This window comes from Mastigoproctus giganteus, chromosome 1 (assembly GCF_048544385.1).
Source record: "Mastigoproctus giganteus isolate SK-2022 chromosome 1, ASM4854438v1, whole genome shotgun sequence".
NCBI lineage: Eukaryota > Metazoa > Arthropoda > Arachnida > Uropygi > Thelyphonidae > Mastigoproctus > Mastigoproctus giganteus.
Window position 1 is genome coordinate 201,064,507 of NC_143575.1, and position 25,582 is coordinate 201,090,088.

Sequence of the window (25,582 nt, forward strand, 5' to 3'; positions counted from 1 at the left end):
CCAGGTAACGAGATTAAGTAAAACCCAGTATAAGTAAACTTAACTTTAAAACAAAATTCTTTGAATTAGATCTTAGTCTGACTTACTAAAACTTAGTAAAACTTAAATTCTACTATTTAATTCTAATAAAAAAAAAATTATGAATTGAATAATAACCCTTAGTTACTGTCTTCGCAGTCACTGAGAAGTGGTAAGAAAATACCATGAAATGTTTGACCCCATTACGTACGTATTTCAAATTCAGAAATAAATGTAATAATACCAATGCAGGTTTTGAGTGCTTTATTATCTTCAAACAATGCAGTTTACCTATTCATCATGGTGCTCAAGGAATGCATATTGTAGCCTGTATACTAATCATTGCATGTTTAATAAAGAGCTGTTTCCAACATTTGCTCTCAAAACACTGTTTCTGTGTATTCAGTGTTTAATCTGTTTATTTATTATTATAAATTTCAGAGCATCATCTTGTGAGCAAAAGTGGTGCCTCATTGTTATTTGATCCATGCAACTGAATAGAGACTCCACAAAAGAATAGATCAACTTTATTTAACTCTCTTTATAAATTGTAAAGTTAAGGATCTTGCTTCATATGAACTTAATGCATTATATAGTTGATTCCTAACTACCTTGTAGATTAAACATGGTGTCTATGGTGAAAGTTAATCCATTCTTTTGTGGAGTCTCTATTCAGTTGCATGGATCAAACAAGGAGGCACCACTTTCGCTCACAAGATGACGCTCTGAAATTTATAATAATAATAAATAAAATAACTTTCTAGTTAATTTAAATAGTAATTTACCATTCAAGGAAAATAAATGTGGCAGAATCTTGTTAATACAAACTTTGTTTATACAATGTTATCATTTGTATAAAATACATATCATTACCCTGTGAAAGGATAGCATTTTCTCTATAAACATGTTCATTTATTGCAAAGTTTGGTTAATATGTATTACAATGTCCATTTTTACCTTGTGAGTACTAAATAATGTCATTTTGTTATGGCTAATACAAAGCTTAGTACAGTTGTCCTATTTTTGCCCCACCACCATACACCCCACCACCAGCATACGTGCAATCACTCAGTTTCATGTTTCCCAAAAGATAGCACTGACTTAATTTATTTTTACACAAATAAAGCCAGTTTACGATAACTACAACATAAATGCACTCTGAAAAACTTAAATTCTAGGTCAGTTGCAATGATTGCGCCATGTTCAAACAGTCTTTTGTTATAATCTATATATTGTGTGCCATTTTTTTAAAAAACAAGGTATCTGAGCTGACATCTTTTTGGAGCTTGTCTTTAAATTAATATAAAGTTTGTTTATATTAAACCTCGTCTAGTATTTGTGATGACAAAGCATAAACAGACAGAATTAAGCTTGAAAATTTTACAAGCGGTATTATGATTTTTAATCTTGACAAGACAGGTATATTATATACTTTTCTGTCAAACAAAACACCTTGCTGTTCAACGAGAGTTGTGATGGTGGAACTTAAGTAAACAAAGAATCCCTATTCTGTTTTGCTGCGGTGCAGATGCAGTATGAAACTGCATCCACTTCTGGTCTGAATTTTTCAGTCCAAGATATTTTAGGAGTTAATTTTGTGCAGTTACGAGGCCAATCAAAGTGCTTGGTTTTTGGTCAAAATTTTCATTTTTGCTTATTGAGAGTAGACAGAAGACTGCTTCAGAAAAAAGAAAACATTTTGTGATAATTTTTAGATCATTCCACAGCACCTTCTGCTGAGGCACTTAAGTTGACAAATATATGGCACTCATTTTTATCTACCGATACCACCAGTTTTATGCAGCCACTGGATCAAGGCATTATTTATAACTTCAAGAGACCTGCATATAAAACCTGCCTGATAAGGTAATTGATCCAAAACATAGGAGGAGGGAACAATTTACAGCCAAAGTGGAATGCTATTGCTTGAGACAATATTGCCTTAATTGTAATAATCAGCTGCATCACAGAGAGAAGCTTTGGAGAGGATGTCGTCAAAAAACATTACCCAGAAAATAAACAGGACAGCAATGTTGAGGAATAAGGGACTTTGAAGGAGCATATGGATTTGTTGGCAAATTGAGTTTATTAAGGTGAATGATAAATGACTACCACAGCAAAACCAGAAGAGTTGCTGAGTGCCAAGAAAACATGAAGTTTTCATTACCAGTGATGAAAGTAAAAAAGCACCCACTCTGCTTTCTAAAAAGATGCCCAAAATGTGTTGATCATGTTCAAAATGTTCAAACAAAATTGGATTCTTTCTTTAAATTAGATTAATTTAATATATACTATATTTTTATTTCAATTATGTTAAAAAACATTTAAAAAAATAAAATATGTATTATTCTTATTATTGTTAGATAAGGCTTTTGTTATTGTTTTTATTTATTATTTTTACTATTTAATTTTACTTAAATGTTTCATTTATTTTGTTATTCATGTTCTTGTTACATATACGTAACCCCCCCCAAACGTTTTGATACATTCAGCACACACCTTATTTCAACAAACCTCATCATTACAAACTGTGGAAATTTAGGTACCTTAACTTTGTATTAACAAGATTGCGCTGTACTGTATTTATACTTTTATGAATATGCATGTATATAAATTTATGCATTGGTCTCATTTACATGTTTTTCTTAATTTCTGTGGATTATCTGGGATTTCAGTTATATGGGAAAATTTATTTCCCAATCAAACTAAATAATTGCGAGTTTATTTTATATTGCATTGTAAACTGAAAACTTGGGTAAGTGTGAAGTAATAATTTGCATAACAAATTACCAACATTTTTGTAATAAAAAAGCCCCCCTTCCCCCCAGAACAAACAACATGGTGAGTTTAATTCCTTTTCTGTTTGAATATTAGGGTTCTTGGTGGTTTAGTAAGCACAATTGTGGTGGTAACATGTCCAGTGATCTTGAAAATTGCCTTATCAGACCAACAGATTTCATTGGACAAATTTTCATTATTTTCACTTATGTGGAGATCCTTTTCTGCAGATTCATCTCTCTTTTCTAGATCATCCTTATTAAATACATGATGCAGTTCTGGAATTTAATATGAATATTTTACAGAGAACTGTAGCTGGAACCTTTTAAAATTCTTCTTACTGAAATTTTAGTATGCTTTTGGTTTGATTTTGAATGGCTTCTTGCAGATTTCTATTTAAAAGTTTTACTACAAGAATCTGGTATTGTTATTTCAGCCATGATGCATTTGAAACTATACTTCTGCAATAAGCAAAAAAAAAAAAAAAAAAATTTCAAGATTTGTTTTTATGTATACTTTGTATTATTTTTTGCCAAAATTTCAGTTTTAGATTTCAGTATAAAATTTAATGCCTTGAATTTTAAATATTTAATTAAATGTTATTTCCCTCTTGTAGTTTCACAATTAAGGAACATGAAGCACTTGGGATATCCAATGTTATTAGTCGTTTTGGAGTGTTCTTTCCAGCATGTGTTCTTATCACTCTACCTTCTGATATATTACAGACCTATTTGGTTGAATTAGCCAAGTTAACATGCCATTTTTCTGAATGTGCTTCTCACGAAGAGGCGGTATGTTGTTTCATTAATTTCTTTTTGTATCAAGAATTAGAGAATGTTAATGGTAAATGGCATAAACCTAGTTTTATAGATGTATCTAATATGCATATAGCCCTTTGATATAGCAACGTCTCACATTATAGATCACTAATTGTAGTGAATCGAGAAAACAATAATAAAATGCAAGGATTAAGAATTTAATAAAATTCAAGAAACTTTAATGATATGTATATATAAATGCTTTCATTAGCCAGAGTAAAGGAAACTGCACACAAAGCCTCTCCCCAAATAGTGAGGTTTACAAAAATAAAAATTATTTTTCATAAAGGTCTTGTGAAAAATATACAAATTTATACAAAATAAACTACCTCAAATACCACAAAAACAAACAGTTAAACAAGATATTGAATCAAGGTTATACAAATTTCTCATAAAAAATGACAAAAAACTCAAATAAAATTTCCTTCTTAAACTTATTATGATGCATTATCCACAGTCCACAGATCACTGTCAGTATGACATTGATTAAAAATGAACAAAACTTAAAAAAAAAAAAAAAAAAAATTAAACTTACAACCTTGTACACACAAAAAAACATAGCTAGGACAGATGGCAAATGTCACATTTATGACCAAACTACTGCTACCACTTAATAAATTAATAAAAGAATTTCACATTCACATTTACAAGATTGGAACTACTTCCAGTTATTCTTGAAGTCATAACCTTATACAAAGCCATGAATTTTAATTCACCACATTCAAGGTCATAAGAGGGAAAGCTGTTTACAGGCATAGTTACTCTTTTGTTGTGGAAGACCATGGTCACACTGCTTGTGATTTCTGGTGAATTTCTTATGTCGAGAAGTCTCCAGACATCATGAAAACAAACCTTTTACCATGTTTAACTCATCATAGTGGAAGCAGATTTATGTCAACAAATTTCAGATCATCACTAATCATTCAAACTGGTTCTTGCTGATCACATGAATTATGGATACAGTAATATTGATTAATCTTGTTTTCAATGAAAAAGCTTTGTGGGAACAAAAAATGAAAAGTTACTACAGTAGAAAATCTGTTATCCAGAAGCCATTATTTGGAAAGTCAGTTATCCAGAATAATTTGAAAGCCTGATTTTTCTTCTTCTTTTTATTAATGGTAGTATTTGAGACAAATGTTTATTATGCTACGAGAGTGTTTCTTTATATTTTTTTACATTGTATATCTGGTGAAGTGTTGGATTAGGACTAATGGGCTTTCTCAGAAACCATGAGTGATAGAGTTTAGTCATTTGCTTGTGAATTTTCCATGACATATTTTGTTCTCTTCATTTCATATTATGTTTAGTTTAGTTCCACATTCGGTAAGAATAATATCGGCCTGAAACTGTTTGATTTATTATTTTTCTTGGTAAAATATCAACGGAAAAAAGCAGCACTAAAATGGGCAGAAAACCAGGAAGAATGCAGTATGATCAAATTGACATTATTAAAGAACTGGAGAGATTTAGCAGCAAAAAAAAAAAAAAAAAAAAAAAAAAAAGTCACAACAAGTTATTGAACATTATTTTAAAAAATTACTTAAATTTTTTTCCTCATAAAATTTGCAGTAAAATATCTATCCGTATTTTCATATGTATGTACATATGAAAATTTGTGAATTTTTATGAATAAGTTGTCATCATTATTATTTTTAATTAAATAAATTCGTTTTTATTTTTCACACTATTTAACGTTGTTTTTCTTTTACCTTAATATATTATAACAGAATATGATACACTGTTTTTCACACTGTTTTTCTTTTACCTTAATACATTATAACAGAATATGATACACTGTTTTTCTTTTATCTTAATACATTATAACAGAATATGATACACTGTTTTTCTTTTACCTTAATACATTATAACAGAATTTATTTAATTTTATCTTATGTTTGATTATCCAGAAAAGGTCTGACATTAATTAGCATTAGCATTAGTTGAGGCATATGATGCAAGAAAGCAAGCTGATATAGCATCAGCCAAAAAAAAAAAAAAACTTTCCCATTTCACCCATCTGGTCTTCAATTTATTTAAGGCCTTAAATTAAATTTAAGGCCTTAAATAAATTGAATTTATTATACTTCTGGCCTTAAATTTATTTAAGCTGTCAACTTCCACAACAACAGATGGTAGTCTGTTCCAGCAATCAACTACTCGCTGGCTAAAGGCAAAACAATAATTATTCCGGGTAACTGATGTTCTACTGTATAACTGAAACAGTTCAAGTAGATAGAATTTATTCTAAACATTTATTTAGAAACAGTGTGCTTGATTACAAATTATGTTTATTATTATTTTTATACAGAGAAATAGTGGAATTTGGTATGAACAATCAGTGTGAGAAAGCTTTGCATTTGGTGGTAATTTTAGTGATCTATTCCAAGGATTTTGAAAATAGTGCATATCTCCACTGCTCTTCTTTCCACTCTTACTAAAATAGCTGCTTCTTGAATGACCTTTAGCCATGACTAAAACAGCAATTAATTTGGTAACAGTGTTACCATCCCGATTTCATATGATTAAAAATTTACCTGAAATTTGCACTTCTGATTGCAGCTTAAGGTTACACTTGTTTATATTTTAAATACAAAGATCCTTTATTCAGTACATTCCTTTTGAAGTTAACCTCAAAGTAAAAATATGAGCTTGAAAAATGTCTAATTATCATTGTTTCAAGACAGTCATCATTCTTTTATGTAGTAGCAGAAAGTTTATGCCTCTGTTTAGAGTGGCAAGTGATGTTTGTGTAAAAAATGATACTGGTTGTCATATGATGTTTTATGGTCTACGGTATGGTTGTAATTATGTAGCATATATATACATTCAAGATCATTAGCATTAGTAAAGGCACGTGATGCAAGAAAGCAAGCTTATATAGCATCAGCCAAAAAGAACAAAGAAAAAAAAACCCACCTCATTTCACTCATCCACTCGTGCCTAGTCTCCAGACACTGTAATTTGTAAAACTTAAGCCTTTCTTCTTCATAAGAGCAACCCTTTGTTCCATTCACTAAACTTGTTGCCCTTCTCTGTACTCGTTCCTGCAGCTCTACATCCTTCTTAAAATGAGGCCTCCAGACCTGTATACAGTAGTCAAGGTGTGGCCTGACCATTGCCTTATACAAGGGGATAATTACCTGATATCCCTGCTTGAAAAATTCCTGTATATCATTGACAAGACACCATGAGCTACTCTTGCAGACAGTCTGCACTGCTCAGAAAACTTCATATCTACCTGAACAATTACCCCTAGGTCCTTTTCATTCTCTACCACTGTCAGTGTAGTACCACACAGTTGATACATTACTCTGCGGTTTTTGCTTCCCATATGCAGTACTTTAAATTTGTCAATGTTACAAATCATTAATTATGTTAGATGAGAACTGTCAGTGAAATAGTTGGTCTAGTGTAGCATAAGTGATGCAAAAAATGTAATGGGAATGTAACATAGTTTAAATGACTGTGACGGAGAGGAGAGAGCGTGCACACACAATTTGTAAAAAAACTAGATTTATCATGTATCTATGCTCTAAAAACAAGTTAAATGTGCATTATTTTTTTTTTTCCCAATTACATTAAATTATTAAAGAATATTTAATCATTTAATATATTTTTCAAAAAAATTAAATATTTTTATATTCTTACAAAGAAAAAAAGAAAAAACAAACTCACACATTAGTATTACATTAATACATCACGATTTTTTTTTTTTTTTTTTTTTTTTGAGTTTTCAGAAGTGAAATTGTACCTCTCATTAGAGAAAACTAGTTTGTAAGCAGAAAAAGATTTTTTGACATCAATAGGTGTGAGTGGACAATATTTGCAGCATAATGCCACAATGAAGATATACTAGTAGAGCATTTGTTAAGGGCCGATTTTGTCTGGCCAAACTGATTGGACTCTATGATGCAGTAACAAAGAAACTGGATTCAAAAAATAATGTTGATATCACATATTTGGATTCCAGGAAAGCTTTTGATACTGTTGCACATAAAAGACTGCTGTACAAATTGGAGCAGTGTGGCATTAAGGGAAAGTCACTGCTATGGATAAAGGGATGGTTGAGTGCGAGAAGACAGAGAGTGGGCTAATAATATTAGTCCATGAGCTCATTGTGCACTAATGTTATTTCCAGATTTCCCAAGGTTCTGTACTTGGCCCATTGTTGTTTTCTATATTTATTAATGATATTCATGAAGGTATAACAGGCTTAAGGTATAGCAGGCTTAATACCCATAAAATCTAAGGAAGTTCAATCCAATTGATGTTGCTGGACAGTGCAATGTTGAGCCTGTTTGGTGTGACATAAGCACTGGGAAAGGAAAAATTAGAGTAGGCGTGTGTTATAGGCCTAATGAATCTGATGAGTATAATGAGCAGTTGTGCAGAGAAATAGAGTGGGCCAGAAAATCAGAATGTCTTATAATGGGGAATTTTATCTTTCCAGATATCGACTGGAAATTGTGGGTTGGTCACTCACACACTAGCAAGGTGGATTTATTGGATGACTGTTTTCTGCAGCAACATGTTTGAGAGGCAACCAGAGGGAGCAATACTCTTGATCTGATTATCAGCAGTGATTATTCATGCATTAAGAATTTGCAGATAAAAGACTTATGTGGGAATTACTTAAAGATGTAATTACCATCAAAGGCTAACGGGAAGGGCTATTGCTTTCGTAAAGGTGACTATGGGGTCTCAGACAGTTTTTAAATTCTGTACAGTGGGATCAACTGATGATGTTACCACCATTGAATTCTAAATGGGAAGCCTTCAGGGACTTAATTTTGGAGGCTACTAGGCTTTTTATTCCAACTAAGAAATACTGTTCAAGGTTTAGATCTAAATGGATGTCAGATGAACTAATGAGGCTCGTGACACAGAAGAAAAATGTATGGGATGCATATAAAGTATCAGGTGACAGAGAAGCTTATGGCAGATATAAACTAGTCACAAAGAAGTTTAGGCAGGCGAAGGCAGATTAAGAGAAATAATTGGCAAAGGATGCAAAGAAAAACATCAAAGAGTTCTTTACTTATGTAAACTCTAGAAGGAAAGGGATGAATCAGATTGGACCACTTAACATAGATGGGTTGACTATTGATGATCATGCTCAGGTAGCTGATAAACTGAATGAATATTTTGCATCTACATTCACACATGAGGAGTTATTCAATGATGGGAGTGCCAGAACTTCATCAAACTCTACCAGGGAGCTAAGTGATTTTGTAATAACTGAGAGTAAAGTGAAGGAGAAATTGTTGAAGTTAAACATAAAAAAGGCACCTGGGGTGGACGGGATCTATCCAGTTATATTAAAGGAGGCAGTAAAGGAAGTAATCAAACCCTTAGCCATAATTATGAGAGCTTCCTTGGACTCAGGGGAGGTTCCCGTGGACTGGAGGTGTGCAAATGTATCACCAATTCACAAAGGGGGTTCAAAAGGCGACACAAGTAACTATAGACCTGTTAGTTTAACTTGTGTTCTGGGGGAAATAATGGAATCACTGGTTAAAGAAGCATTGCAGGATCATCTAGACAAGACTGCAGTAATAGTTAAGACACACAGCATGGGCTTGTTAAAGGGAGGTCTTGTCTGACCAATTTGATTGGATACTATGATGTGGTCACAAAGGAACTGAATGCCAAAAATAATTTTGATATCATATACTTGGATTTGAGGAAAGCTTTTGATACTGGTGCACATAGACGACTGCTATACAAATTGGAGAGGTATGGCATTAAGGGTATGTTGCTACAATGGATAAAGGGATGGTTGATTGAGACGACAGAGAATAGTAATCAATGGACAGTGCTCTTCACGGACAAATTTTATTAGTGGAGTTCCACAGGGTTTGGTGTTGGGCCCATTGTTGTTTTGTATATTTATCAATGATACTGATGAAGGTCATCATCATCAGCCATTTTCAATCCACTGCAGGATGAAGGCTTCTCCAGAAACTTTCCAGTTCCTTCTGTTTTGAGCACTGACCATCCATTTAATACCCACAAACTCACGAATTTCATCTATCCATTTCCGCCTTTGTCTTCCAGGTTTTCTCCTAGCTCCTGTTGGGTACCATTCTGTTATTTTCTTAGTCCATCTGTCATCATGACTTCGAGCTATGTATCCTGCCCAAGACCATTTTAGTTCTTTAGTTTTGATAAGAAAGTCCTTTACTTGAGTTTGCTGCCTAATCCATGTTCTCTTCTTATCTAACAGTCTTGTTCACAATATAATTCATTCCATTCTTCGCTGTGTAGTTCTCAGCTTCTCTTCCATTCTTTTGGTGCCCAAGTTTCACTTCCATAAGTCATGGTGGGGAGTATACATTGGTTCATTATTTTACGTTTCAGACAAACTGGGATATTGCCCTTCAGTATGTGACTATATTTCCTGAATGCTATCCATCTAAAATTTATTCTTCTCTTGACTTCCAGCCACTTATCATTATTACAGCTAATAACTTTTCCCAGATAAGTATATGACTCCACCTTTTCAATTACTGCTTCTCCAATCCTTATTTCCCTTTCTGTTGCATACTTGTTCATCATTACTTTTGTTTTAGCCATATTCATCTTTAGTCCAAAATCCTTACTAATGGCCCCGAGTGCCAAGCGTAGTGATTTGAGCGACCTGTCAGCGAATTTTCTAGCGTGCCAATTATTATAAAGAGCTTATTTTTTTGTATGACTTTTTGCAGTCTGCTTAAACTCCTACTTAGCACATTAAAACTTACTAATACAGAAAGGAAAGTCACCTTTCTTTATATTAATCACTTACTAACCCCCTTTTTTTCACCACTTGGTCACTAGGTGGCATCGCTCCTGCCTCCACGTGAGGGGCTGGAAACCTGGGAGAAAAAACTCTCACTCCCAGAAAAAAAAGGAGCAAACAGCATGGATTTTGAAAACAGTCACAAAATCCTCTAACATGGCCCAATCAACTCAAGAGCGTGAAGAAATTAGTAAAAAAATTAGTAAAATTAGTAAACATGGCCAAAAGGGGAAAAAACCGATATATATGAGATACCCGCTCCAAAGTATCTCATCATTCATTCTACGGGTGAACAGTCCACTGGAAAATTATCCCCTTTCCTGATACAAAAATGTGTCTGGAAAGCATTGCTGGAACTCCAAAAGCAGTAAAAAGATTGATATCAGGCGACCTACTAATTGAGACAGCCAATATGCGACAGTCAGAGCAACTAATGAAAACGTCCACTTTTGGCGGAATCCCAATATCAATTACACCCATAATACTTTAAACACCTTGAAAGGAGTAATCTCTGAATGGGATCTCCTCAATATAACAGAAGAAGAAATATTACAAGAAATGAAAATCCATTGTTAAAAGAATAACGGTCAAAAAAGAAGGAATAATCATCCAGACCAGAAATATAATTTTAACTTTCAACACTCCAAGTCCACCAAAGCACATGAAAGCAGGATACTTGCTTTGTCAAATCCGACCCTGCATACCAAATCCTATTTGATGCTTTAAATGTCAAAAATACGGACATTCACAAACAACATGCAGAGGAACAGCAGTAGTGCCAAATGTGGTTCCCGAGAACACACCAATCAAGAATGCAATACCGAGCACCTAAATGCCCAAACTGTAGTGGAAGCCACACTGTCTACTCTCGAGAATGCGAAAGATGGAAACAGGAAAGGAAAATCCAAAAATACAAAGCAGAACACAAAGTTACAAACCAGGAAGCCAAAAAGACGATACAACCAGCCAACACAAGGAAACCTATCTACGCACAGATAGCTCAAGTAGTACAAATAACCCAGAACCAACAAACAACAGGATCACAAACTGAAGTTACAATCGCACCAAATGAATCGTTTTAGATTGGGCACGCAAATGGTGCATGCCCCCAAAACAGCAGAAATGAGAACAGGTGGCAAACACCCCTATCTCAGTTCCACCAACAGTAATTTTACTGCTGCAGGGAAAAATCAAAGAAGATACCTCCATAATAATGCATCATGAAAAACACAACAAGAAGAGCCCGTTCTAGAAATATTTGCCGAGGAAGACATGGACACTGGAAAGCCATATTTCCCTAAAAAAGACAAACCATGGACAGAAAAATTTAAAACAGTAATGAGAAAACAGTCAGAAAACTTATCTAAAACTACCCACAGTGAGTAGTACCTTTATTCAATGGAATTGCCGAGGTTTCCGTAAGAATGTTGACGATGTTCGTGATTTAATTTCTCAATATCACCCGATATGTTTCTTCTTACAAGAAACGTATCTAAAACCTGACGATACAATCTTAATCAAGAATTACACTATACATAGATGAGACCGAATAAATAATTCTATAGATCACGGAGTATGTATAGCAGTATGTATAGCAACAAGTAGTTTAATAACAATAATATCAATATATTTAACCCCGAACCAAGAAATAAATTACGAAGACTTAGAAGAACTAATAGATCAACTACCCCCTCCTTACTGTATAATGGGGGATCTAAATGGACATCACCCTTTATGGGGAAATACTGATTTCAATAAAGAGGACATCAAATAGAAAAAGTAATAGATGCCAAAAATCTAATCTTCCTGAAATACACGTATTTCCACCTTCCAACAGGGACCAGCTCAGCAATAGACTTTACTTTATGCTCCCCAGCATTATATCCTGTTTTAGAATGGACAGTTCACGAAGATCCATTACACAGTGACTACTGCCCCATTATTGTCACTTTAACAAAAGACACCCTATGTCAATCCAGATGAAAACCCAAATGGAAATTTCACAAAGCAGACTGGGAAAAATTCGAAAAATTTAGCAGTAATCGAACAATAGAGAGTCCGACAACTACCCATTGACCAAGCAGCAAGAATAATCAATACCAAAAACGTCTGCCAAACTTCCTCTATTCCCAAAGCCTTGGTGGAATGAGGAATGTACCCAAGCAAAACAAGATAGAAACAGAGCATGGAATATTTTTCGCAAAAGTCCTACCACAGACAATCTAATACATTTAAAAAAAAATAAGAGCAAGAGCAAGATATGTCAGACAGGCATGCAAGAAAGCCTCCTGGATACGTTTTGCCTCAACCATAAATAAACTACAAATACTAAAACAGTTTGGGATAAAATAAGAAAAATGAACAATAGATACCAAAATTTAGTACATCCAATTATCAATTGGCAAGGACAAGACATTGCTGATCCAAAAGAAACAGCAAATGCTTTAGGTGAAACATTCGCCAAAATATCTACCACCACATCCTATTCATCGAAATTCCAGAAATATAAAAATCATCAAGAAAAATACAACTTTAAAATTCTCCACAAAATATGTAGAACAATATAACCATACATCAACCATAATGGAACTCCATACGGTACTGTCACAAACAAAACAAAGTGCAGTAGGTCCAGACGGCATCAATTATATAATGATAAAGAAACTCAGTGAAGAATCATTACAATTTATACTTCTTTTATACAACAGAATTTATATGGAACAAGAGTTTCCTAACATGTGGAATCATGCAATTGTCCTCGCTTTCCCAAAACCTGGCAGAGATCCTACTAATCTAAACAGCTACCGCCCAATAGCACTCACCAGCTGCCTAGGAAAGTTAATGGAAAATATTATAAATGAAAGACTCATGTGGTACCTAGAAAACCATAACCTTTTGTGCCCAGTGCAGTGTGGCTTCAGGAAACCCCTCGACGTGGGCACCTGTACGTGGTGAGGGGACCTCCCAGTGACGCTGCTGGACTTCCAGACCAGCATCACTGGGATCCAACGCCCACAGCCTAGGTTCCGGGCTTACATCAATGGAATCCGGCGTGTTTGCCGTGCGCTGCGACCCGTGGAAATTCGGAAAGGGGGATCCTGGTGGTTGAGGGGCCCAGCTTCAATACACCACTTTGGCCCCTGCTTCGACAAGACGGGTGGTCCGGGAAGGCCCGGCTAGGATCAATCGGCTAGTAGGCTCGCCTGCGAGGGTCAACCGTGTCAAAGCCATGCCCCTACCCTCATGGTCCGAGGGACAGGATTCAGGCTGGCGGCGGTGCGGGTATGGTGTCTGGGTAGCCCTGGCGTCCCACTCCCGAGCGCATTTATTGCATGCCGGGTAGTGGGCGTCCCTTTGGGCTCCGTGGTGGGTGGGGAGCCCGGGCACTGAACCACTTAAAAAAACTCATGAATTCTGATAAACTAACTTCTTCAGGGGCCCCAACCCGGTCCCTATCTGAAACCATTGACAAAGATCCAGATAGCATTATTGCTAATAAGAGGCAGCGAACCGAATTACCATCAGGGCCAGTCCCAAGGTTCCTAATCATGCACTCAACCGGTGAAAAACCGATTGGTAAAATGTCGCCCTTTTTCATTCAAAAAGGGTTAGATGGGTTAGCAGGTTCTCCCAAATCAGTTAAGAGGCTCCGTTCTGGAGAGCTCTTAATTGAAACTAAAAATGACAGGCAATCCGAACATCTACTCCGAACAACATCAATCGCAGGAATACCTATAACGGTGACACCACACAGAACACTCAATTCATCGAGAGGTGTCATTTCGGAGTTGGACCTTCTCGACGTATACGAGGAGGAAATCTGCTCCGAATTAAAACCACAGGGAGTCATTGCCGTCAAGAGAATCACTGCGCGAAGGGATGGAAAAATTGTTAAAACCAGGAGCGTTATCCTGACTTTTAACACTCCTAAACCTCCTGATGAGATTAAAGCTGGATACATCAACTGTTCAGTGCGTCCATACATTCCGAACCCTTTACGGTGTTTCAAATGCCAGAAGTATGGACATTCTCAAATGGCCTGCCGTGGAGTCCCTGCATGCGCTCGATGCGGTGCAAAGGACCACGAAACAACAGCATGTTCAGCCGCAAAACCAACCTGTATTAACTGTGAAGGCGAACACCCAGCCTATTCACGAGCATGCCAGAGGTGGAAAGAAGAAAAAGAAATTCAACGGCTGAAGGCAGAGCTAAATATATCATACCAGGAGGCAAGGAAATCGGTCAAACCCCTGAATATCAACAGACCTACCTACGCCCAGAAGGTAGCAGGGAGATGTTCTGTCGGAACTCAGACGGACATGACCATTCCTCCAAAGGAGTCTTTCACTCCCATCGCGCGGTATCTGTTAAGTTCTCAAAAACCTGCACAGAAGGACCAATCAGCTGCCACTCCTATATCGGTACCTCCTAATGCTCCACAAGTAACAAAGGTAACTATGAAAGAAAAGAATAAGAAAGGGGAAGTCCCCCCTAGTACCCAAGAAAAGATGGATGTAGAGCAGAAGGAGGTACCCGATGATTCAGTCTTGGAACTCTTTGCGGAGGAGGAAATGGACACCGGACAGCGTCCTTTCTTCCCCAAAAAAAGATAAATCCAAGACTGATAAAAGTAAGCCCTCAGCACCTTGGAAGCCGCCTGATGGACCCACCAAGCCAAAATAATGGCTAAATTCCTACAATGGAATTGTCGTGGATTCCGGCGAAATATAGATGACATCAAGGCCCTCCTGCAAAAGCACGAGCCAGTTTGCTTTTGCTTGCAGGAGACATATCTAAAGGCAAATGATGATCCCACCATGCACAACATCACAGTTTTCCGAAAGGATAGAATTGCGGATGGCTCTGTACATGGGGGAGTGGCTATCCTTGTGGGTAACCATACCCCAGTGCAGCCCTTGCTAATTACAACCAGCATAGAGGCTGTTGCAATTCGCCTTTCAGTGGGATTCTTATTAACTGTATGCTCTATTTATTTGCCACCTGGGACTGACATCTCCCAGGCAGACCTTGATGATCTTCTAACGCAGCTGCCTCCCCCTTTCTTACTTCTTGGGGATTTTAATGGACATAACACCCTGTGGGGTAGTGCTAACATCAATGGAAGGGGACGAGTCATAGAGCATATGCTCAATGACAATGACCTTTCCCTTCTAAATACTGGAACAAACACCTTTTTCCACATGCCTACCCGTACTTTTTCTGCCATTGATCTCTCTATCTGCTCCCCTTCTCTACTCCCTTCACTCACCTGGGAAGTGGAGGAGAATCCATACGGTAGTGATCACTTCCCCGTGATAACCTTGCTACACAGTGGGAGACCATGTCTTCCCTTCAGGCTACCACGGTGGAAGATTGATCAGGCTGACTGGACTGCCTTCCAACACCAGGCAAATTTTGATCTTAGTACAGTCAGTCAAGAGCCTATCAATGATGCAGTTAAGTATATCACAGAAAGTATTGTCCAAGCAGCTGCTAATGCTGTCCCAAAAACATCAGCCCGGTTTCCACCATTTCCTAAACCTTGGTGGAATTCACAATGCACAGCAGCAAAAAAGGCTCAAAACAAAGCGTGGGGGATATTTCGCCGATATCCTACCACGAACAACCTTATAGCCTTCAAACGTGCACGAGCCAAAGCACGTTACATCCGTCATCAGAGTCAAAAGGAATCGTGGATCCGTTTTACATCATCTATTAACCAGTCTACCAACTCTAAGGCAGTCTCGGATAAAATCCAGAAAATGAAGGGAAAATATACATCCACCCTTCTTCAATCCTAGATTATAATGGATGCGCTATTGCAGATCCAACTGCAATAGCTAATTCTCTTGGGGAAACATTCTCCAAGATCTCTGCAACATCTTCGTATTCCCCAGAGTTTCTGGTCCTGAAATATAAAATCGAAAAACAGGCACTTAGCTTTAAATCTAAGAGTATTTATCCCTACAACGGGGATTTCACTATTCTGGAACTGAAAAGGGCCCTCGCTCTTTCCAAAGCAAGTGCCGTTGGACCAGATGGCATCCATTATGAAATGATTAAACATCTTTCATCAAAATCTATGGATTGTCTGCTCCTTCTGTATAACAGAATCTTTACTGAAGGGCAGTTTCCGGACTCCTGGCGAAAGGCTATCGTTCTTGCCTTTCCTAAGCCAGGAAAGGATCCAAAAGTCACCACCAATTATCGTCCTATTGCTCTGACTAGCTGTCTGTGCAAACTCCTGGAGAGAATGGTTAATTCTCGTTTAATTTGGTATCTTGAATCAAACGACCTTCTCTCCAACATCCAGTGCGGCTTCCGAAGGAACCGGTCCACTTTGGACCATCTTATTAGAATGGAAGCATCCATCCGGGATGCTTTCCTAAAACGGGAACACTTGGTGTCGGTGTTCTTTGACTTGGAAAAAGCGTATGACACAACTTGGAGATTTGGCATTTTAAAAGATTTACATAACCTAGGCCTTAGAGGGCATCTCCCCTTTTTTATTCAAAACTTTCTCGCCAAACGATCGTTCCAAGTTCGTGTGGGATCCTCACTCTCTCGCTCCTTTAACCAAGAGGAGGGAGTACCACAAGGATCAGTATTAAGTGTCATGCTTTTTGCCATCAAAATAAATTCCATCACAGAATAACTTCCTCCAACTGTAAACAGTGCCCTCTATGTTGACGACTTTAGCATTTTTTGCCAGTCATGCAACATGAGGGTTATTGAAAGACAACTGCAGAAAGCCATCAATAGTCTGAATTCCTGGGCACTTGCTAATGGCTTCAGGTTCTCGCCGGAGAAGACCGTTTGCGTACACTTTTGTCGCAAGCGTAATCTTCATCCTGAACCTGAATTAAGGCTCGGACAAAATGCTATTCCAGTAGCAGCGAACACAAAATTCTTGGGACTCATATTCGATAAAAAATTGACCTTTCTGGATCACATTCGCCAACTCCGCACAAAGTGCACAAGAGCCCTTTATGCTCCGCTCGCTGTCCTCCTTATCCTGGGGTGCAGACCGATGCACCCTTTTACGGCTTTACAGTGCACTTGTGCGATCCAAATTAGATTATGGGTCCCAAGTATATTCTTCAGCCAGAGACAGTGTACTCCGATGGCTGGATCCTGTCCATCATCAGGCTATACGTATTGCTACTGGAGCATTTCGAACATCTCCTGTCCAGAGTTTATACGTCGAAGCAAACGAACCACCGTTATCGTTTCGACGTAAGCAGTTGTCTTTAAAGTACGCTTTAAAACTGAAATCCCTGCCAGACCATCCTACGTGGCCCTTCGTTTTTGAGCCACGATGGGAAAACTTGTACAACACCCGTAAGACTGCCAATCGTCCTTTTGGTATTCGTGTCCAAGAGCTACTCAACGAACTCAATATCAAGGTAGACAAGGTTGCCCAAACATCCAAGCAACCCTTTCCACCCTGGCATGCTCGTGTCCCGGCATGCGACTTGTCGCTTAGAAACTGGGGAAAGTCGGACACTCCATCATGCGTCTACCTGCAGCTTCATTCAGCACACCGAACTGAATATTCCGACTTCGCGCCAGTCTACACAGACGGCTCGAAGTCGGAATCATATGTGGGCTCTGCTGCTGTCTTTACAGACAGCACTATATCAGAGCAGATTCCCTCTGAATGCAGCATATTTACTGCAGAGCTGCGCGCTGTAGAGTTAGCCTTGGATCATATTAGTAAATGCCAATACCAACGGTTCATTTTATATTCCGACTCTCTTAGCATGTTACAGGCTGTAATATCTGTGAGGTATAATCCCCATCCAGTTCTGTCTAGCATTCAGCAGAAGATTCACGTTCTCCATGATCGTGAATATGACATCCGCTTCTGCTGGATTCCGAGCCACATTGGGATTAGGGGAAAAGTTTTGGCTGACGCCGCAGCCAAATCAGCAATTCCCAATAATAACCGTTGCCTGTTAGTCCCTTATACAGACTACAGGCAAATCATACATCAAAACATACACTCCCAATGGCAGGACTCGTGGAATAGACAGACTGCGAATAAATTATATCGTATAAAGCCTGTAATTGAACCGTGGCAGTCTTGTCTGCGCAGGAATCGTAAGCAGGAAGTTGTTCTAGCTCGTCTCCGCATAGGACACAGTCATCTTACACATTCTTTTCTGCTGAGGGCAGATGACTGTCCTATGTGCGAGCAATGCGACACCATTTTATCTATTCATCACATTTTAACCGTATGTCCACGTTTTAGACACGAACGTGATTTATACTTTACCGTTTTTAGTCATCTGGCTGAGCCTTATACACTCAGTCAGATTTTATCTGACAATGACCATGTGTCTGCTGTTTTTAGCTTTTTAAAATCAATAAACATTTTTACTGCCATATAAAATTTACATTTTATTGTTCTTTTCTATTGATTTATCTTTTATACTTTTGTTATTATTTATTTTGACATGGTGACCTAACTAGTTAGGTCACTGAAAGTTTAAATTTTTATTAATGACATGGTCTTGGCGCATTATAGCCTTAGTAGCTAATGCGCCAATAAAACCAAAACAAACAAACAAACAAACAAGCTTCAGGAAACATAGATCAACCTTGGACCTCCTGATTAAAATAGAAAACAACATACGAAATGCTTTCATTAGAAAACAACATTTAGTCATGATATGCTTCGATATTGAAAAGGCATACGATACAGCCTGTCGTTATGGCATTCTTCGGGACATATATAACTTAAAGCTAAGAGGACATCTCCCTGTTTTCATCCAGAACTTTTTTACAGCATCGAACTTTCCAAGTACGAATACAAGCTACAAGCTCAAAGGCCTTCCTACAAGAAGAAGGAGTACCACAGGGATCAGTCCTCAGTACCACCTTGTTTGCAATAAAAATAAACTCTATAACCCAACAGATACCATCCTCCATAAATGCAGCTCTTTACGTAGATGATTTCAGTATCTCTTTCCAATCCCAAAACATTGAACAATAGAATGTCAGTTACAAGGTGCAATAAACAAGGTCAGCAACTGGGCTCAGGAAAATGGTTTCACGATATCCACACAAACTATAGGCGTGCACTTCTGTAGAAAAAGAAACCTTCATTTAGATCCGGAATTAAAACTTAATGGACAGATAATCCCAATCAAGCCAACCATAAAATTTCTTGCACTTTTATATGTTCCAAAAAAACTAATTTTTTGGAACATATAAAACAACTAAGAACAAACTGCCTCGAGAAACTAAACATTTTGAGAGTCTTGTCCACAACGACCTGGGGTGCAGATAGAGTTACTCTGTTGCAATTATACAGAGCCCTCATAAGATCTCGACTAGACTATGGAGCCCCCGTGTATAACTCAGCCAAACCGAGTGCCCTGAGGTGGCTTGATCCAGTGCACCACAGTGCTTTACGAACAGCATTAGGAGCATATCGCACTCTCACCAGTCCACAGTCTATGTGCAGAGGCTCATGAACCACCACTACAACTCCAGAGACAAAACTTGCTGTTATACTACGCTGCAAAGATAAAATCAATACCTGACCACCCGACATGGACACTCCTACACGAACCAAGTTTGGGAAACTTATATAGAGCACATCCAAATGCTAACAAACCAGCACGCATATATTTAAGAGACTAATCCAGCAACATAATTTAAATCTCAATCAGATAACAATTTCTCCTAAAATTCCATAACCACCTTGGGATACCATTCAAACAATATGTGATCTCCATATGCATAGATTGAACAAGGATTCCCTACCTACACAATCTTTCCAACAATTGCACGTAGCCTACAGAGACCAACATTGTAATTCTACCCTGATATACATAAATGGTTCCAAAACAGAAACCAAAGTAGGAATTGCAGCCAAATTCCCAAATACCATCACTTCAAAACTACTTCCAACTGAGTGCAGCATTTATACGACAGAACTGGAGGCTATACAACTAGCCATGAACCATATATGGCTAAACAACATCGGCAACAGTATAATATTTACAGTTTCGTTCAATGCTCTGCAAGCCTTAAAGGATAACACCATAAATACCCATCCGACGGTATGTAAAATACATAACACACTATCAAAACTAGCAAAACATAAGTTTCTGCTGAGTTCCCGGATATGTAGGAATAGATGGCAATGAACAGACAGACCAAGCAGCAAAACAAGCAGAAAGCTCAGTCAACAATACCATAAAAATACCATACCTGGACTATAAAACTACAATTCGAAATAGTGGCGAAAAACAGTGGCAACAAAAATGGCAGGAACAGGCTGGTAACAAATTATTACAGATAAAACCTTTGTTAAAACAATGGAAAACCAGTACAAGAACCAACAGACAAGAAGAAGTTATACTTAGCAGATTAAGAATAGGACACACCAATGTTACCCACTCCTGTCTGCTCCGAGCCGAATCAACACCTTAGTGCTCTGACTGTCACACAGTGGAAACAGTCTAACATATTCTACTTGACTGCCCTAACTTTACACAAGAACGTCAGATTACCTTTAAATCCTTAAAAGGAACGGACACATTTTCATTATGAACAATATTGTCAGATAAATCTAATATATCCTAAGTCTTCCAGTTTCTGAAATGCATAAACTACTATAATTTGATATAAAAATCATAACAAAAGACATCATTGAATAAGCCATAAATCATAAGTTTGGCGCATTATAGCCATAGAAGCTGATGCGCCAGTAAAATATCCAATCCAACCAACCAACCAACCAACCTTACTAACTCTGCATAACTGATTAAGATTTTCCTCTAATTCTTTGGGATCGTGGCTTATGACCACTATGTCATCTGGAAATCGTAAACGGTTTAGGTACTCTCAAATTCACATTGACTCCTTTCTACGACCAGTCTAATCTTCTGAAAGCTTCTTCAAGGGCAGCAGTAAACAGCTTCGGAGATATTGTCTCTTTGTCGAACTCCTTTCTCAATTTTAAATTTGCTACTGTCTTTGTCTAGTCTAATAAAGGAGGTAGAGTTCTCATATATTTTCTTCAAAATCATAATATATGGGGTATCTATGCCTTGTCTTTCCAGTGCCCGAAACATTGCCTTATGCTGTATGGAGTCAAATGCCTTTTCATAATCCACAAATGCCAGGCATAATGGTGTTTTATATTCATTTGCTTTCTCCATTAGCTGTGATATTATGTGAGGGTGATCCATAGTTGAGAATCCTATCCTAAAGCCAGCTTGCTCTTTCGGTTGATTCTCATCAAGTATTCTTTCTAATCTGTTAGTAATGACCCTTGTGAACAACTTGTAGATGTGGGATAACATGCTAATTGGTCTATAATTTCCAATTTCTGATTTATCTCCTTTCTTATGCAGCAAAACTATGATTGCATTATTCCACTGCTTAGGCGTCACACCTTTTCTAATGCACTTTGTGAAGAGCCTTGCAAGTTTTTGTGTTATGTCTCTTCCTCCCAATTTTAACAACTGTACAGTAACTTCATCTTCTCTCGGAGCTTTCTGATTCTTCATTTTCTTCAACGCCTGTTGTACCTCATCAGGAAGAATATCAGCTGTGTCGTATGTGTTGCTAATTTGCGATCCATCTTCCCCACTGCTGGCATCATTCCCTCTCTACGTGTATATTTTTCTATAGTAGTCTTCTGCTATTTGAATTATGCTTTCTCTGCTATTTATAAGTACACCATCGCTATTCTTCAGTTTCAGTATCATTTGTCTTTCTGTATTACTGCTCATGGCTGCTGATTTAAGTCCTTTGTTTTCCCTTAATGCTTGTTCTACTTTTTCTTGTGTTACATCTTCTTATGTCCTCTCTGAGCCTCTTTCTAATGGCTTTGCATAACTCAGTATACTCAATTTTCTCCTTGTCAGTGTTTATCTTGCCCTTCATTTGTCGCCTTCGGTTCATCATAACAAGTGTTTCTTGACTAATTTTTTCTTCTTTGGATTTCTTTTTCCCTATAAGTTTCTTGGGCTTTATCACTTTCAGAAAGTTGTAGTATTCCTCGTCAATATCTTGGTCCTGAACAGTCTGCAGAAGCTCAAACTTGTTCTTAAGTTCCAGTACATACTGCTCTTTCTCCTCTTCTGTTATCTCAAAGACCTTTGTATTATTTACTTGAGTCAGTGTTTTCCTTTCCTACATCTATATCAAGTGTGCATCTTACCATTCTCTGATCACTTCCAACATTTACCTTATTCAGGATGGTAACAACATTCACGATATATCTTCTGTTAGTGAGGATGAAGTCGATTTCATTAGTTGTTAATCCATTTGGACTCTTCCATGTCCACTTTCTGTTCACCCTTTTCTTGAAAAAAAAGTTTTCATTACTGACATTCCTTGAGATTCTGCAAATTCCACAAGTCTCTCACCTCTTTCATTTCTTTCACCAATTCCAAAGCCGACCGGGCTAGCCGAGTGGGTAAAGTACCTGCCCGGCAACCCCAAGGTCGCGGGTTCGATTCCCGCCTCGGGCTTGGATCAAAGTACTGTAAAAACCTTGGGAGGTGCAATATGGCCACAGAAGCCGATGCGCCAACAACTACCAAATCAATCAATCAACCAATTCCAAAATTTCCTATAGTTCCGCTTTCTGTGCTGTTTTGTCTTTTTCCAACCTTAGCATTGAAGTCTCCCATAATAATAGTATAGTGAGTTTTCTGCTCATCTAGAAGACTCAATTTCGGTGTACATTTCTTCAAACTCTTCATCATCATGGCTCGATGTTGGTGCATAAATCATTATAACCTTTAGCTTGTACCTCTTAGAAATCTTGAGTATTATTCTTGACACCCCTTGTTGATGTACTTTTGAATTCCAAAATGTTGTTTTTTAAATCTTTATGGACCAGGAACCCAACTCCATCTTCACTCCTTTCAATGTTTCAATTGGTGTACAGCATATTTCCACTTGATAAAATTATAAGTGATTCATATCTTATTCTTGTTTTAGCCAAACCGATGAAATCCCAATTTACATTTTCTTGTTCCTTTTCCAGCTGTAATATCCTGTCTTCACCGATGAGCGATCTTACGTTGTAACAGGCCAAGTTCAGTTTCTGTGCATGGCAGCCTGGTCATACCCAGAGATTCTTAGCACCCTCTGCTTCCACTCTGATCTTCTCGCTGCCATAAGAGGGGGAGTGAAAGCAGCTGGGGACTGAGGGCCATTTTTTTCTTCGTGCTGTCATATTTTGGAGGGTTTGGTCTTTTCCTCTTCACGCTGATCAGGCATCTTGAAGAGAACCATTCTACACGTTTGTTGCCACCTAAGTGACGTAACAGAGCTTACCATAGAGGTGTGCATGAGTGGATTTTAGGGAGGCAAGCCAACCGGAATTCTCCTGAATCTTCTGTAATTGAAATATACTGGATCCATCAGTGTTTTAGACTGAGTGTCTGATAACACACAGAATACCTGTTCCCCTCTAAGCCCTTGATGAAGGTATATCAGGATTAATGTCCAAGTTTGCAGATGATACAAAGGTTGGCAGGGTTGTTAATGACAGTAAAGACAGTATGCTACTCTATCTGGGTCTAGATAAGTTGGGCAAATGGGCCAAGAAGTGGCAACTGAAGTTTATCCTTGACAAATGCAAAGTACTGCATATGGGTAGCAATAACCGAAGAGAAACGTACCAACTGGTTGGTGGTTGGTACTACACTCTGGGAAGTGGAAAGTGAAAAAGACCTGGGGGTAATTGTGCAGTCAAATATGAAGTTTGCTGAGCAATTCAGATGGGGGCTGCCAGTGCAGGTCATGGAGTCTTGTCAATGATATATAGGAATTTTGCTAGCAGGGACAGGGAGATGATTATTCTGTTGTACAAGGGATTGGTCAGGCCACACCTAGAGTACTGTGTACAGGTCTGGAGGAAAGATGTGGAGTTGCTAGAACAAGTACAAAGAGGGGGCAACAAGATTGGTGAGGGGAACAAAGGGGTGCTCTTATGAAGAAAGGCTTAAGTTCTGTAAATGGCAGCACCTGTAAGGTGATCTGATTGAGGTGTATAAAGCCTTGAATGGGTTGAGCAAGCTGAATGCTGTTAGGATTCTTCCTATTGCTCAGATTAAGAACCTGAAGGGGCACAGATTCAATTGAGGAAAGACAGTTGTAGAATAGATGTCTGGAAATTTGCCTTTAGCCAGCAGACAGTTGATTGCTGGAACAGACTTCCATCTTTTGTTGTGGAAGTTGATAGCCTAAATAAATTTAAGGCTCAGCTGGACAAATGATCAAATGGAGGGGTGAAATGGGAGTGTTTTTTTTTTTTTTTTTTTGAGTGGTGCTGCATAAGCGTGCTTTCTTCCATATGCCTCTATTAATGCTAATGTGTAAGTTTTGATATGATACAAAGTTTGCTATGGTCTTCAGTTATAGTAATCAAGATAAGTTACTGCAACAAGATCTTCAAGGCGCCTCCATAGCCAGGTGGGCAGGAGCAGTGGTGCGTAGCACACACTTCATGATTAGACCGTGGTTTGATCCCGTGACCACCAAATACGGAGGATGCGGAAAGGTCAGGGAATGACCACCGCATATCCCTGGAGCAATATGGTCTTAGTTGCTAATGCTCCTAAAAACCAAATAACAACAAGAACAAGATCTTCAAAAATTAAGCAGATAGGCTGAGAAATGGCAGTTGAAGTTTAGCATTGGCAAATGCAAGATGCAGCATATGAGTAGCAGTAATCCCAGATTAACGTACCAACTATGTGACATGTTAATCTGGGATTCACTAACTCAGGTTAGTGGAAAATGAAAATGCTTTCGGGTAAATGTGTATTCAGATGCAAAATTTTCTGAGCAGTACATTAGACTGCCATGACAGCTCATTGGGTTTTGTCAGTGATACATAGGAACATTGCTAACAGGGTTAAGCAGGTGATTATCCCATTATACAAAGCAGTGGTCGCCTGAATCTTGAGAATTGCTTACTGGTTTGTAATCCTAATTTTAGGAAGGATGTAAATCTGCTGGAATGTGTGCGGAGAAGGGCAATGAGATTGGTGAAGAGAACAAAATGGTGATCTTACCAAGAAAAGCTTCAGTTCTGAAAATTGCAGCATCTTGAGACTTGGTACCTGTGAAGAGATCTGATTGTGGTGTTCAAGGCTTTTGATGGATTGAGCAAGCTCAGTGCTAATGGCATTCTTCCTCTTGC

The 25,582-nt window shown here is 37.9% G+C and overlaps 1 protein-coding gene across 1 annotated transcript in view; it reads left to right on the plus strand.

Annotated features, from left to right (window-relative positions):
• LOC150091450 (exportin-4-like) overlaps positions 1-25,582 on the plus strand; it is a 748,459-nt gene that overhangs the window by 314,602 nt on the left and 408,275 nt on the right. Inside the window, exon 9 of the mRNA XM_090383995.1 lies at positions 3,413-3,587. Coding sequence (XP_090240121.1) covers positions 3,413-3,587 — 175 coding nt within the window. The remainder of the gene's footprint in view (positions 1-3,412; positions 3,588-25,582) is intronic.